Source organism: Dermacentor silvarum, chromosome 9 (assembly GCF_013339745.2).
Source record: "Dermacentor silvarum isolate Dsil-2018 chromosome 9, BIME_Dsil_1.4, whole genome shotgun sequence".
NCBI classification, from domain to species: domain Eukaryota; kingdom Metazoa; phylum Arthropoda; class Arachnida; order Ixodida; family Ixodidae; genus Dermacentor; species Dermacentor silvarum.
In genome coordinates, this window is record NC_051162.1 from 10,138,122 (window position 1) to 10,153,132 (window position 15,011).

The following is a 15,011-nucleotide window of genomic DNA, read 5'->3' on the forward strand; positions in this document are numbered from 1 at the left end:
GGCCTGAGACCATGACATGTCACGTAGGCGCCTTTCTTCTCACCACAAGAAAACGCCTTTGCCATTCACTGTCCGGGAACATGCTCTGGAATAACTCCCCTGCTTGGGATGACGTCCGTACGAGATGTGGGATGCCACGACTTTCAGAGTCCAAAGAATTTCGACGTCAGTGACAAGCTCGTGTGTTTTACAAGCATCATTTAGGCTTGTTGACTGTAACGGAGACGCGGTAGTGGACTGCTCTGTTGCGACAGGGGTCGGGTGGCGTTTCAACGTGCTCCCTTGCGCTATATTCATAGCACCAATATGCTTGGCACTTTTCATGTGACTTTTCAAAGCTGATTCACCCATGGAAGTCACATTAAAAGTTTTGCCACAAAGCTTGCCCTTAGCCCAATGCGGACTCGTTGTGTCGGGTGCAATCCACTGCTTGTAGTCTATCATGGTGGAGCCAAGCTGAAACTTGCTTTTTCCGGGTATTGTTTGTCAGCACATCCGTGGTAGAAGACACGATTATTCCAAAAAGTGTTGACAGCACGGAGGCACGACTACGGTAAAGCCAGCACACGGACGTGACCACGTGGCTCGGTTAGGCTCGTTGAGTGATCGCACGGCGCAACCAGTGTTGCCAGCTGCCTAACGAGAATGGCTAAATAGGTATGAAAACACGTTGATAAGTACAAATTAAAATTACTAGTCCAGAAATTCAAGGTTTTTCAAGGACTGGTCAGAAATTTAAGGTTTTTAAGGTCCCTGAAATGGACTTTCGAAATTCAAGGGTATTCAAAGGTTTGTAGGACCTGTGCGCACCCTGGAGGGTACCTCATGAACCACTCATCACATGGAACTGCTGGGCAGGCTAGGTATTAGTGATGTTTCCGTCAATGGTTTCTGCCTAAATTGGGACTGCGCTAAATTTTGTGTCCCTTCTTTGCATTTTGTCATAGTGGACAGATGCAATTACGAGGTGCTGCTGGATTGAGTCACACAACAGATGAGTGCACAAGTGGCATTATGACAAGCACACGCTGACGTGGAAGAGCTCAACAGCAAAATATTATGTCAAGCGAGACTGAAAGATTAGGCTTCCCAAATAACGATTTTCTCATTTGTAGCGAAAAAAGCATCTGTAAGTTAGAAAATGACGAAAATGGAAAATCAGAGTGGCATCACCTGTTGTGGGCTGTGGTACCTCTCATGTGTGGGGATGCGCGACTCTCACGCGTCTCCTGTGGTCCGGCTTCACCGCGTGGCTGGGCGCCGCAGGCGGTCAGAGTGGTGGCGGCGCGTTGCGAGAGATGGCGCGAGTGTCGCGATGCTAACGCCACCGAACGGCGGGGTGACTTGGGAGAAAAAGGTCGAAGGCGCTCTCTCTTGGGCTTGGGATCGGCGGCCAACACGCACGAACGCTTCGCGCGTGTGCCGGCCCGCTTCGCGCGACCGCCGCACGAGGCTAAGAGCAGGACACCGGTATGGACGAACACGATCGTTCGAGCGCGCCACAGTCGCGTGACTGTACACGGTGAGCGACTAGGCGATGGTGTCATAGCATGGGGCGAACGTATTCGCTCGCTATCGGGTCGCGGTGAGTCGGACTTCCTTGATTTGTCGCACGCCCATGTGAATGTTCTATTGGTAGTAATTCGGCTAGTGTGTATTATTGTATGAAAGGTGCAATAATGCCCTTTTGATTGTTTGCACTACTGTGTTGTCGTTCCTTTGTACCAAGAGCCCGTGAGACCCCACACATGTGATGCAGCCCTGGCTGATGCACAGACAGAGAGCGGCAGAGAGGGAGGTCATGAGGGGTTATGTCAATTTATCTGTTTTGGCTCAGGTGGTCGCAATTGAGGAGCAGCAACGGGACCTTCAGTGGCAATTATCTATGCAGAAAAATGTTATAGTGGCACCCAGAAAATGACGACAGACTTCTAGACGAATCTAGCTCGACCTATTATTTGCCTTCAGTGTCCCTTCAAGCAAGTGATTTCAAGATAAAACTTCAGATGGCAACACTGGCACATTTTGCATCTTTTCAATAAACCTTTCTTGACATAAACCTTAAGAAGAGTGGAGGAACTTGGCAGCTCCCAGCGACACTGCCAGCCTTCCTTAACAAGAGCAGACAATCTGCGGGAAGCCCCACCATGAAACCCCAGAACGGTGAGGGCTTCGTGATCTCAGCAGTTTTATGAAGGTAGTGGCAAAACAGGTGCACCTTTATTCAAAGAACAGTTTCACAACAAAACGTGTCTACCATTATGGATTCACGGCAGCCCATCGTTCAGATATAGATGAACATTAAATCACACACACACACACACACGAGTGCTGATTTTCTGCAAGTGAAGTTTATGGTTTGGCAAGACGAATTTATGGCCACACCGAAACGACCAACATGGTGTGCAGGGAAAGAAGCAAGCTTACTGGTGAAATCTTAGAAGCAATAGACATTGACAGGATGAGGGTCATATGCATCGCCTGCCATTTGATGGCTTTTCAAAAAAGAAAAAAATATATATTTTTACCTATCCGATTGTCCTAAAGTCAAGGATGGTGCATCAGTTGATTCTGTTTTCGGTTCTTTAGGTTATTGTCTGTTGTGGTTCACGCTTTCGGCCTTCAGATCTTATCCATTTGGTGTGCCCCTTTTCATCCACGCATGCATTCTTTGGTTGTGTGTTTAAATTGAAGAGTCTGATGGAAATTAGATTAGTTGAAAAGCTTGCGCTAGTCCATATCTCTACCCTCTTGTCTGTATTGCACATTCACTTCTGCCTGAGCATTTTGAATCAACAAGATTTACTGAGCCCCGTTCCACTCACGTAAAATCCTGGAGAAGCACCCGTGCTGGCTTGAAGGCTATCTCGACATCTTTGCCCTGCAGAGACTGCCAGTCCAGCAGTGCCTCCACATCCCGCTTCTTGACTTGGAAGCCATCACAGTGCCGCACTGCAGACTCAAGCAGCACGCGCACCGCAAATGGCAAACGGCCTGCAATGCAACATCCAATTTGTTGTCCATCAGACAAGACGACTCAAAGGCAAATGATATTGACCAGACAAGCTTTGTAATCCAAGAGCCCTGCAAAAGGCAACTCTTTCCGAGATCCATAGCACCAAGTTCAAATATGCCACATGTCTTCTTTGTGATGGTTGTGCTGCTTCAAGTCAAACTTTTGTAATCCCATTTCATTATTATTTTATTCCCTAAAGCCAGAAAATTGCTATGCAAAATGTTCTAGCACTCATTTCTTCTTTTACAGTAGAAGAAGCAAGTTGGGCAAGTAAGAAGAGATTCATGATAAGTGATGCGCAAAAGGAACTTCTTGTTGTGAACATCTTTGTTGAAACAAATGCCATACAAGGACAATGAACAAACCTGGGAATGCTTGCGATGGTGTAAACATCTTGTGTAAATGTTTGCTGCCAGATTTAATAAAATTAATGAGAAATTAGCAACTGCTTTACTGACTTATTTCTGTTTGTGTGCCGGTGCACAGCAAAGCCTACAGATGAAATTAAGTTAATTGAATGGTGACAACAAATGACTTTAGGCGCATGCTTCCCTCAGTCCCTAACAAGATGATGTCGCCCTATGAATATTGAGTGCCACGGTATTTGCTTTAGTGTGTCATAGGCACTGACCTGTTGGAAATGCTGATCTCTCCGGACTATAGGGAACATAGAAAGATACATCATCATGGTTCCACTGACAAGCTTGTGGGATAACTTGTGGTACAGGGTATATGCACTTTAATGGTCTGCGTCATTGTTTTCATTCATTACTGAAACAGCTGTACATATTATGCTTCACTTTCTTTCTAATGCTTGGCAATTTTTGTAAAAACAATGTTATAAATAAAAAATCTGTTTCAAATATTTGGCAGACTTTTCTACCTTTTAGGTGCAACAAACCTAATCAAAATTTGTTCAGTAGATACCAAACAAAATGATTTCTCCCCTCCTGCTAGTTCAGAGAGAAACGGGTGAGGCAGTGCCTGTTCTTAAGGCACGGTGCACTCAGTGTTACTTTCTGTGCCCGTATGTTGAACAGGTATCGGAAAGGCAATGTTATAGTGGCAAGCACACACGGCCCCACAATGCCGCTATTGCAAGCCAAGCGCCACTTGATTTAATTTATAGAATATAACATCCAAAAACAGCACGGGAACAGTGAGAGATGCCAATCTAGAGGCCTCCGGATTTTATTTCTGGTATTCTTTAGGATACCTCGATTTGGGTGTGAGTAGGTTGACAGTGTTCATAGAACAGCACTTAAGGACAAGGACTAAAAAAACACAAGACAGGCGGGACACTGAACTTCCAACTAGGGTTTATTTCAAATGCCTGGTTATATTATACACGCTGCGCATCATGCACACATCATTATACAACAGATTGCAATATATTTAATCAACTCACATGTCCACGTACCGGGAAAGAAATGACACTTTTCTTCATACAGTGCCAGGTGATATGTGTCAGCTGTGCCTCTTTGGTGCTGTATGAAAAAGAGCTGTAATTTTTTTCAGGTGACAAAACTTGATTGAATTGTACAATCTTTTGGATGATCATGTGTGCCTTATGTGCAGTGTGTATAAAGTAACCAGTTGTCTGAAATAAATGCTAGTTGGAAGTTCAGTGCCCGTCCTGTAGTATGTGTGTTTTTCCGTATTTGTCCTTAGCGCTGTTATACGAACAGTTAACATGCGCCTAATGTTTGGTTCACAAGCGTCCTTGCACTCCATCTCCATTTGAATGCAGCAACTGGGAAACTGAACACGCAACACTGTGCTTTAAACACAACAGCGCTTGAACCCTCAAGAAGGCTTTGCGTGTACTTCACATGCCAACAGCTGAGAAACAACGATGAGCAAGCAGACAGGGGCTCATCAGCAGTTCAAGTCCTGCGATAGCCCTGGGGGCATGAGATAGCGCGTGATAAAGGCAGCTGCGTTTGTTCACGCAGCATTTGTATGTCCCCTACTCTCCATCACATCATTTCTCACAGTGGAGAATTTAAGTCTTCACATTTTGTGTCCATGGCAAATTTTATCCGACTCCACCACGTGAACGAGGGGAGATTGTGTTTTAAAAAACGAGCAACCTGAAATGAAGCTACAACAGACGGCAGCAGAGACAACACATTCAAGCTTGTATCCGAGAAGTAACTACAGTGCTACCACCCCTGCGTCCTCTAGCACATGTAGCGTCTGGAAAGCACATAAATAACAGACTGGCTACTTCTGTACTATTTGACGGTTCGCACAGGATGCTTCACAGACAGTGAAAGCGCTAAATACAACTTTCTTATTTTAAAAGGTTAACAGGAGGTGTACACACTCTGATAGTTTACATTATCCCACAACAACCCTAATGCCCGACCTTTCAAGACTGGCATTCACACACACAGTCCCGAAAACTAGTCACTTATGCAATACATTAAATTTTTCCTCTACACTCATCTAATGCAAGTTTTGCAAGACCTGTAAGCAGCCAATACCAGCCACACAATAAACTAAGGCAATTTCTTAAACACCACTTTTCATGTTGTGCAACATCATTTGTAAACAATTTCCTTTCTTTTGTCTGCAAACTTTTACACAAGATTTTATATCGATGACATGGTGATAGCTGAGAGCATGCCTGCAGAGAGACCCAGCTTAGGCATCAAAGTAAAATGGAAGCCATTTTTGTCAGAGGTTTTGTTCACAGTGAAGAAAGGAAAGAAACTAAGTGGAAGCATGCAGGCAGGTCTTGCAAGCAAACTCTCCACTTTTTCTCTCTCTAAAAGTTGGTCCAACATGTGACGCCTGCACTCGGAAAACTGCGTTTGCTGCCTCTGCAGGTTTTATTTCATGTGAACTAATGCGGGTAACTTACTAACTGCCCGGTGCACATATTCTCTCGGTGCACTAGCGAAACTTCGGTCATTTCTTGTAACATATATGTCTATCTCCTTCATTAAAATGTGCAAATGCAGATGCTGTACGTTGCCATCGCACCCACTGTCATTTCAGAAAAGCGGGTGTTGAGCATGGCCGTGAAAGACACTAAAACCTACAGTGACATGATCACTTGCTGGCAAAGCTTTCCCTGGCTTCAATTTTATCACATGATGCTCCTCCCTCATTGGTTTCCTTCCTCCATGGCGTCTTGGCACTGACAGTACAACGGGTGGGCAAGGCTAACAACAGAGGCGCCGACTGGCATTTATGCAAATAGATTTCAATATATAAAATAGAAGATGCGTACATTAAGCATGTGGCTTCCCATCATGTATATTTCAGACTTGAGAACAAACGCAATTTGATAGTCATGCCTGTGTTATCACCTTTGCTTAACTCGCATCCTTAGAGCTATTATTGCAATGCTACATTCACTATACTCAACAAAGTGCTGTTAAAATCCACAATGATCAATATGAGCTGATGTCCATTGCAGTATCACTATCTGCCTTTCATTCTGGCTTAAGAAGCCTTCTCTAGTGGCGTGTGATGGTTTTACTATCAGCAATTTACATAGACAGTGTAACCAAATTCGCTTCAGCTGCGGAACTGCTGCCTGAGAATGTTTGCACTGTGTGGAATTTCATTCTGTGCCTTTTACACTTATATAAAAACTTGTTTGTTAGTTATTTATCTGGCCATCACAGATACTCCCCAGGGAGGACACCTACGTACACGAGGCTGAGGTGGAAAATAATGTGACAATACATGGAGCAAAGGCCGCGTCACTATTAAACTGACGCATGAGAACAACTAAAAGCATTGATGACAGCTCACTCATCTCATGAATGACCTGTCATCAACAACAGTTCGCTGTAAACAGTTGCCTTACTTAATTTTCTTGCTGCCTTTGCTGAAAAAGACGTTTATCACAAGCAATTACATTGCACTTGCTTCCATTAATGAGACGCACAACTTGGCTATCTGGGCTACAATATTACACATACTGACGGGCTGTCCATCTTTTTAATACTTAAGTAGTACTTGTCCTCAGTAAAATTCGCTTAATGAATGCCTAACTACTAATTATGTACTACATGTGACAACTACTATTATTCTAACAAACAAAAAGACATTTTTGAGATAAAGGCTGGTGCATCATGCCAGTTTAGTTTCGACAAACACAAGCATTAGACAAAAGAAATACAGGCACGGAGAAGAGAGAACACATGAGATTCCCAGCCAAACTTTGATGCGGGGCCATATGCAAAAATGCTTGTGTACTAAGATATAGGTGCATATTAAAAAAACCCTCCACTGTGTCTCCTATAGCCCCAGCATTGCGCTGAGGTGTTACACAAAATGAATGAATCAATCAGAGGAGACGGGCTGACTAACAACTGCTATACCTTGCATTCTTCTCAGTTACCACCCCACTGGTCTAAAATTCGAGCTTTATACATTTCTTTGACATCTATTGTAGTCTTTTGTTGACGAAAATCTTTCAGTATGACTGCGCACTTGCCCTGTGCTAGCAAATATGCATGTACTTAAGGCCGTAAGCATACATACTGAGTGCGCAAGCACAAGACATGAAAGTAAACAAAAAGCATGCTGTCGATCCACAGCAAGTAGTTGCTTTTCTACAAAACCTGCTTTGACAATTGTTATAAAACATATTTCACTCAATGTACCACATCAGAGGACAAGTAGGCAGCTGCTGGCAAATGTCTCTCCAGAATACATTACTTTGTAGAAACACAGTGGCGAGAGCGCATCGATAATATTTGGTACATCTTCCATGAGGATGTCCCAGCCGGATGGCCATCTTTTTCTGCGCTCAAGATTGATTGGGAATCCTGCATTCACTTAGGCTCATGTTACATGGAATTGATTAAACGAGCAAGTGTTGAACTGACTCACCGTAACGGGCATCCCCTAGGTCGGGAAGACTGTGATACCGGTATTCCTTGCCGTCCACAGCAAGAGTTCTCACGCAGTCACTGTACGGGTTCACTGTAAATACCATGACGTTCACAGCTAAGCGCTCCTGAATGCCACAGAAACAACCGCAACTAATGAATAAGTTGGTGCATCATGAACGCCGCTGTAAATGTGCCGATCCTGCTGTTCTAGGGGCAAAGGAAACTCACGGAAAACACTCGCCCGCCACGAATTGGTTGATTCAGTTAATTATTTAACGCTTTCTGAATTACGTTGTTCCCAACTAATGACGAAACGGTAGAATATGTAGCAATGTGCACGATCACAATAACAGACATATCCCAAACACCAGATTGATCGGCAATAAACACGTCCATGAAACACCACGAGCCTCGTCAGCTGTTATCCTAACGGGAACGTGCACGGCGGTACGGTTATTCTATGCACAAGCCAGGGACCGCTTCTCCAGGATAGGGCACTAACGACGCGCAGAACAGCACTATGGGCATACCCCTTGCCATGACCGCAGACACGAAGCTCACGTAGCGCTGGGCAAAACAACTCCACAGTTCACACAGCTAGCAAGCCAGTCCACCCAACGCCTCCTATCCACCGCACCAACCCTGATGAATGGAAAGAAGGAAAGTGTTGTCGCTTATCTTTCCTCTGCTAGAGTTCCGCCACTTCATCGCGTGACCAGTCCCAGACAAATGCCCTTTCCCTTCCTTGCAGACTTTCCTTTTAGAAATAACACAATCGCAAGAGTTTCTCTCAACAAGTAATTGCGAAAATTGGGCCTCAGGAGTACTGACACAATATTTCTGACGTTTTGTTCGTCTTTTGTATTTTTTTTTTGCGTCAAATGAAGGTACTCGACCTCTAAACCCTGAAAAAGAGAAAGTCGCAAGTCTGGAGCACCCTAAATAATAGAATAGTTAGTGTCGAAATTTACACTCAAGCTACGGTTGCCTCCGATAGGAAAAAAAAAAAAAAAAACAGATCATAAAGGCTGTGTTTTGCGAGCATCATACGCCTAAAAAGTGTTGTCCAAAAACGACGTCTATACGTGTTTTCGGCTCTTGCGATCGCCTCCGCCGCAAGCAATGACAAAGAACATAACCTTCAAAATCGACTAACCGTTTCTTATTAATTTTTTTGTTTTTTTTTTTAGGGGGGGGGGGGGGGGAAGGTAAAGGCCGTCATTATTGGAGCGTAAATTTGGTAAATTTTACGCCTTAGTAGTAGCGCCCTCTAGATAAACAAATGCAGGTCTTGAAGGCTATGCTTTTAGTGGTAGCATGCGGTGGAAGCAAGGAGGTTAGGTGAAAGCAAGTTGGGGGGGCGGGGGGGGGGGGGGAGAGTTTTGGACACCACTAGAGTGTACTAGAATATGGTCGAGTGGGACGAGCGGCTGGGGCGGCGCATGCTTTGCAGTGAGGCGCCCGACGTGGAAAAATACTGGGGCGGCGCTGCGGTCGAACTGGATTGGGCTGCATCAAGGTCGCGCCGTTGGAAACTGCTGGCGATACAGCTCGGCAGGGTCATTCGTAGTACTTCGCGCGCTGGTATTTGCGTTCAGACCGATAAAATGGGGTTCATAATTGCATATGGCATGTATTTATGCCTTAAGAATAAATTCCTTTCCTTTCTCTTCTTTATTTATTTTTTATTATTTTTTAATGCCGCTTGGTGATTGCGCGTGCATTGCGGCCGCAGTGTCGGCTTTCATTTTACTATGTTATTGTACGGTTCCCTTTGGAGAAAAATGTTTTTGTCGTTCTTCAAGAAACATGTATGTCTCGTGTGTATTGTTGCGCATATAGTTTTCCATCAGTAGGTCTTGCGAAACGCACACGAAGCAACATATGTAACGTTCCTGCTTGCCGCTTCAAACAAGTAAAGCATATCTGCCCCATCCGGCGCCTTGAACTCAGATTTACTGGAAGCATTGGTATAGATAAAAAAAAAATAGGAGTAAACTGCAGTGCAACATTCCATTCAAGTGTCCGCATTTCTCGCGTAACAGAATGTGGAGTAATTGGTACGGGGTCATTTACTGCAGTCGGACCTTGAGCGCCGAAAACGGTTTTAGTTAGCCATTCTATATGCTAATCTTTGGCCGTAAGCCGTACGTGGATTTTTTTTTCAGTCGATTCTTCAAAAAATAAAATAAAGCCTGCGCGGTAGCCTAATTAGTGCCTATATCGTGGATACGGCGTTGCGCTGCTAATTCTGGAGCTCGCGGGTTCAATCCAGGTCGCGGAATTCCATGGGAACGAATTGGAATAGACTCGTGGTACTTCTATTTAGGTGCGCGTTAAAGAACCCCAGGTGGCAAAAACTATAGCGGTTGCCTCATAATCATATCGTGGTTTTGCCACGTAAAACCCAAGAATTTGCTTATATTAAAAAAAAAGAAAAAAGCAGGTGGCTGCGTTCTTCGGCCTATTTCTGGGGGTGTAAACAACATAAATTATTCTAGAGTCTGATTTCCGAGAAAAACATGTTACGCTTATCCTATATTTCATGCGTAATTGTAATGCCGTTCCCAAATGTATGACCGCTCAACTCTGTAGCGTTCAGTTATCTGATGCACTATCATAACGACTATAATAAACAATTAAAGGAACGGCATACCTCACACAGAGGTAGAGATATGTGCAGATCTGTTGCGTTCGTTGAAGAAGATAAGTGTGGTACCACATGGGGCACTGAGTTTTAATGGGTTGCAAACATGATGAGACTGTCAGCAATTCTTGTCTGACTCAAGTTAGCAGATTTACAGGCTGCCCCAAAACGGGGCGTTTATATAGAGCTAGGAACTTGTTAAGCAGGACTTATTAACACCCGTCCGTTAATTCTCTCAGGAACTGCGCCTCTGCGCAACAGCCACGACTATCCGACAGCAAAATTATTCGGAATAACAGTCCTCACTTGCATGCAGTCACTCACCTTTGAGACTTCAATAGTGCTGTTATGCATTATATTAGAACGGAAATGACTATTCCGCGTCGTACATCATAATAATAACACTTGCACACACACAAACACACACACACACACACACACACACACGCACGCACGCACGCACGCACGCACGCACGCACGCACGCACGCACGCACGCACGCACGCACGCACGCACGCATATATATACAGGGTGTTTCAGCGAACACTTTCAAAATTTATTTAAGGTTACCTGTGGCAGATAGCCCGATTCTAGTTAAAGAGCTGGTCTACTGGAAGAGGCGGGCATTACTTGCAAAAAACATTGAAATGCATAATCGACTAATTACCAAAAATTGACTAGTTTTTAACTAATTACCTGATGGCCCATATTGCAATTTACAAATTGTAGTCGTGGAGTTCGCAAAGCGGATCCATTTGGAATTAATTATCAGGATAACACCAGTTTCGAGATATTAATTCCCAAACTTTGCGCAGAAATGCATTGGCGTTCCAGCTAGTTTTGTGCATCAATGCGTAAATCGACGTTTTGTTAAAAACTTAACTGGAACACCAATGCATTTCTCCGCAAAGTTCGGGAATGAATATCTCGAAACTGGTGTCATTCTGAGAATTCGTTCTAAGTGGATCCTCCTTGCGAACTCCACGGCTACAATTTGTAAATTGCAATGTGGGCCATCAGGTAATTAGTCGATGATGCATTGCAATTTTTTGTGCAAGTAATGTCCGCCTCTTCAAGTAGACCAGCTCATGATATATATATATATATATATATATATATATATGGTTTTGCCTGCCATGAATATTATTTCTGCGAATGAGTTTTATTTCCAGTATTTACTAATAAGTGTGTTTGTTTCTGCAAACACGTGCGCTTATTCCGGTCGGGAGTTCTCACTTTCTCAATTACTGCATTTAGAATGTTTGTTATTTTCCCCTTATATATATATATATATATATATGTATATATATATATATATATATACACCCTTTGAGTTCATTACCTAGAAATACATTGGTCATTCTTCGCGCCACGCAGTAATAAACCTGGTTTATTTCACTGTAATATTGTTTTCTTCGATCCTTGTCCCTGATCAATATCCACCAACAAGAAGCGCGTGTAAAATGACACGATATCAATAATAAAAGTTTCTTACGTAGCCTTCATGGTGCGGAGATACCAGTTACTTTTAGAGGACAGTGGTAAAAACAGCAGTTCACCTGGCTAAAACTACATTTGGCACCGGCCGTAAAGAGTCATGGGCGCACCGAAGCAACTAAACATTTAAAAAATGTACTGTACAGAGGTTCTGCGAGAAAAACTGGGCGTCCGTCAGCGTCCGCGTAGCGAACGCGCGCTCGCTAGCAGACGACGCGCTTGACAACGACAGCAAAATTGAAGACGTCGCGTTGTATAATCCCTGCCTCAAATATATATGTTTGACAAAATGGTGTAAACATAAAGTTGCAGTTGAAATAAAGCACTATTTTAAGAGCGTACTATGCGCAAACGGCCTCGGCGCCCGCAGCGAAATTACGTTGAATATGCCGCGGGGCGCGTCTCCGCCCCAATCCAGTTCGCTCGCAGCGCCCTCGCACTATTTTTCCACACGCGGCGCCTCAGCGGCAGAGCGCCGTTCGGCCCACTCGACCATTGTCTAGTACACTCTAGACACCACTACATTGTACTAGACATTGGTCGAGTGGGCCTAGAGTGTACTAGATAATGGTCGAGTGGGCCGAACGGCGCTCTCCCGCTGAGGCGCCGCGTGTGGAAAAATTATGCGAGGGCGCTGCGAGCGAACTGGATTGGGGCGTAGACGCACTCCGCGGCATATTCAACGTACTTTCGCTGCGGGCGTCGAGGTCGATTGCGCATAGTACGCTCTTAAAATAGTGCTTTATTTCAACTGCAAATTTATGTTTACACCATCTTGCTAAACATATATACTTGAGGCATGGATTATACAACGCGTCGTCTTCAGTTTTGCTGTCGTTGTCAAGCGCGTCGTCTGCTAGCGAGCGCGCGTTCGCTACGCGGATATGCTGGCGGCGCCCAGTTTTTCTCGCAGAACGTCTGTGTAGTGCATTTTTTTTTGTTTTAGTTGCTTTGGTGCGCCCATGACTCTTGACGGCGGGTACCAAAGGTAGTTTTAGCCAAGTGAACCATTGTTTTTAACACTGTCTTCTAAAAGCAACTGGCATCTCGGCAACATGAAGCTACGCCAGCAGTTTCCAACGGCGCGACCTTGATGTTGCCCAATCCAGTTCGATCGCAGCGCCCGCCACAGTATTTTTCCACGTCGGGCGCCTCACTGCAAAGCATGCGCCGCCCCAGCCGCTCGTCCCACTCGACCATATCTAGTACACTCTACTTTGCAGTGAGGCGCCCGACGTGGAAAAATACTGTGGCGGCGCTGCGATCGAACTGGATTGGGCCACATCAAGGTCGCGCCGTTGGAAACTGCTGGCGATACTGCTCGGCAGGGTCATTCGCACTACTTCGCGCGCTGGTATTTGCGTTAAGACCTCTCAAATGGTGTTCATAATCGAATATGACATGTATATATGTCTTAAGAGTAAATGCCTTTCTTTCTCTTCATTTTATTTTTTAATGCCGCTCGGTGATGCGCGTGCATTGCGGCCGCAGTGTCGGCTTTCATTCTACTATGTTATTGCACGGTTCCTTTTGGAGAACAAATAATTTTCTCGTTCTTCAAGCAGCATGTATCTCTCGTGTGTATTGTTCCGCATATAGTTTTCCATCAGTAGGTCTTGCGAAACGCAAACGGAGAAACATATGTAACCTTCCTGCTTGCCGCTTCAAACAAGTAAAGCATATCTGCCCCATCCGGTACCTTGTACTCAGATTTCTTTCTTCTTTGGGTTTTTTTTAAGTGCCAAAACCAGTTCTGATTATAAGGTACGCCGTAGTGGAGGGCTCCGGATTAATTTTGACCACCTGGGGTTCATTAACGTCCACTACAACGCAAGCACACGGGCTTCTTGCATTTCGCCTCCACCGAAATGCGGCCGCCGCGGTCGGGATTCGATTCCGCGACCTCGTCCTCAGCAGCGCAACGCCTTAGCTAACTGAGCCCCCGCGGCTGGTACTCAGATTTACGGGAAGCATTGTTATTGAAAAAAAAAACTGCAGCGCCACATTCTATTCAAGTTTCCGCCTTACTCGCGTAACAGAATGCGGAGTAATTGGTACGGGGTCCTTTATCGCGGTCGGTGTCATTCTGGAAATTCATTTCAAGTGGATGCGTTTTGCAACCTCACCGGCTACAATTCGTAAATTGCAATATGTGTCGTAGAGTAATTAACTAAGAAGCTCATTAATCAATTTTGTTAATAAGTTGAATAGGTGTTTCGATTTCTCGTGCTACTAATGTCCGCCTCTTCGAATAACCCAGCTCATCAATGAGAATTGTGCTAACTGCCACAGGAGATTTTGAAAAATTCCCTAAACCTTAATTTCGAACACCCGGTACAGTGGATACGGCGTTGCGCTGCTAAACTGGAGCTCGCGGGTTCAGTCCATCGCGGAATTCGATGGGAACAAATGGAAACACTCGTTTACTTCTATTTAGGTGCACGTTAAAAAAGCCCCAGGTGGGGAAATCTAAACCGGGTGCCTCATACTCATATCGTGGTTTTGCCACATAAAACCCACAAATTTGTTTGAATTAAAAAATAAAAAGACAGGTGGCTGCGTTCCTTCGTCTGATTTCCGAGAAAAACATGTTACGCTTATCCTATATTTATTTCATACATAAATGTAATGCCATTCCCAAATGTCTGTCCGCTCAACTAAGCAGCTTGTATATTATAAACGGCTGGCTTTCAGTTATTCAACGCACTATCATAACGACAATAAGGAAAAGCAATTAGAGAAACAGCATACCTCACATACACGTACAGATATGTGTAGATCTGCTGCGTTCGTTCAAGAAGATAAGTGTGGTACCACATGGGGCACCCAGTTTAATGGGTTGCAAAGATGGTGAGACTGTAAAAAAAAAAAAAAGTTTTCCTTGCCTGAATTAAGATAGCAGATTTATAGGCTGCCCCAAAACGGGCATTTATATTGAATGAGAGCTTATTACACTTATTAGCAGGGCTTATTAGCAGCTTATTAGCCGGACT

At 44.4% G+C, this 15,011-nt stretch overlaps 1 protein-coding gene across 1 annotated transcript; it reads right to left on the reverse strand.

Annotated features, from left to right (window-relative positions):
- Positions 1 to 2,794: 2,794 nt before the first annotated feature.
- On the reverse strand, positions 2,795 to 8,541 carry LOC119464649 (uncharacterized). The gene is made up of 3 exons (XM_037725669.2): positions 8,406 to 8,541; positions 7,874 to 7,966; positions 2,795 to 2,994 (listed from the first exon to the last, which is right to left on the reverse strand). The coding sequence occupies exons 1-3, from the start codon at positions 8,413 to 8,415 to the stop codon at positions 2,822 to 2,824; spliced, it is 276 nt and encodes a 91-aa protein (XP_037581597.1). The 5' UTR covers positions 8,416 to 8,541; the 3' UTR covers positions 2,795 to 2,821.
- Between the last annotated feature and the right edge of the window lie 6,470 nt (positions 8,542 to 15,011).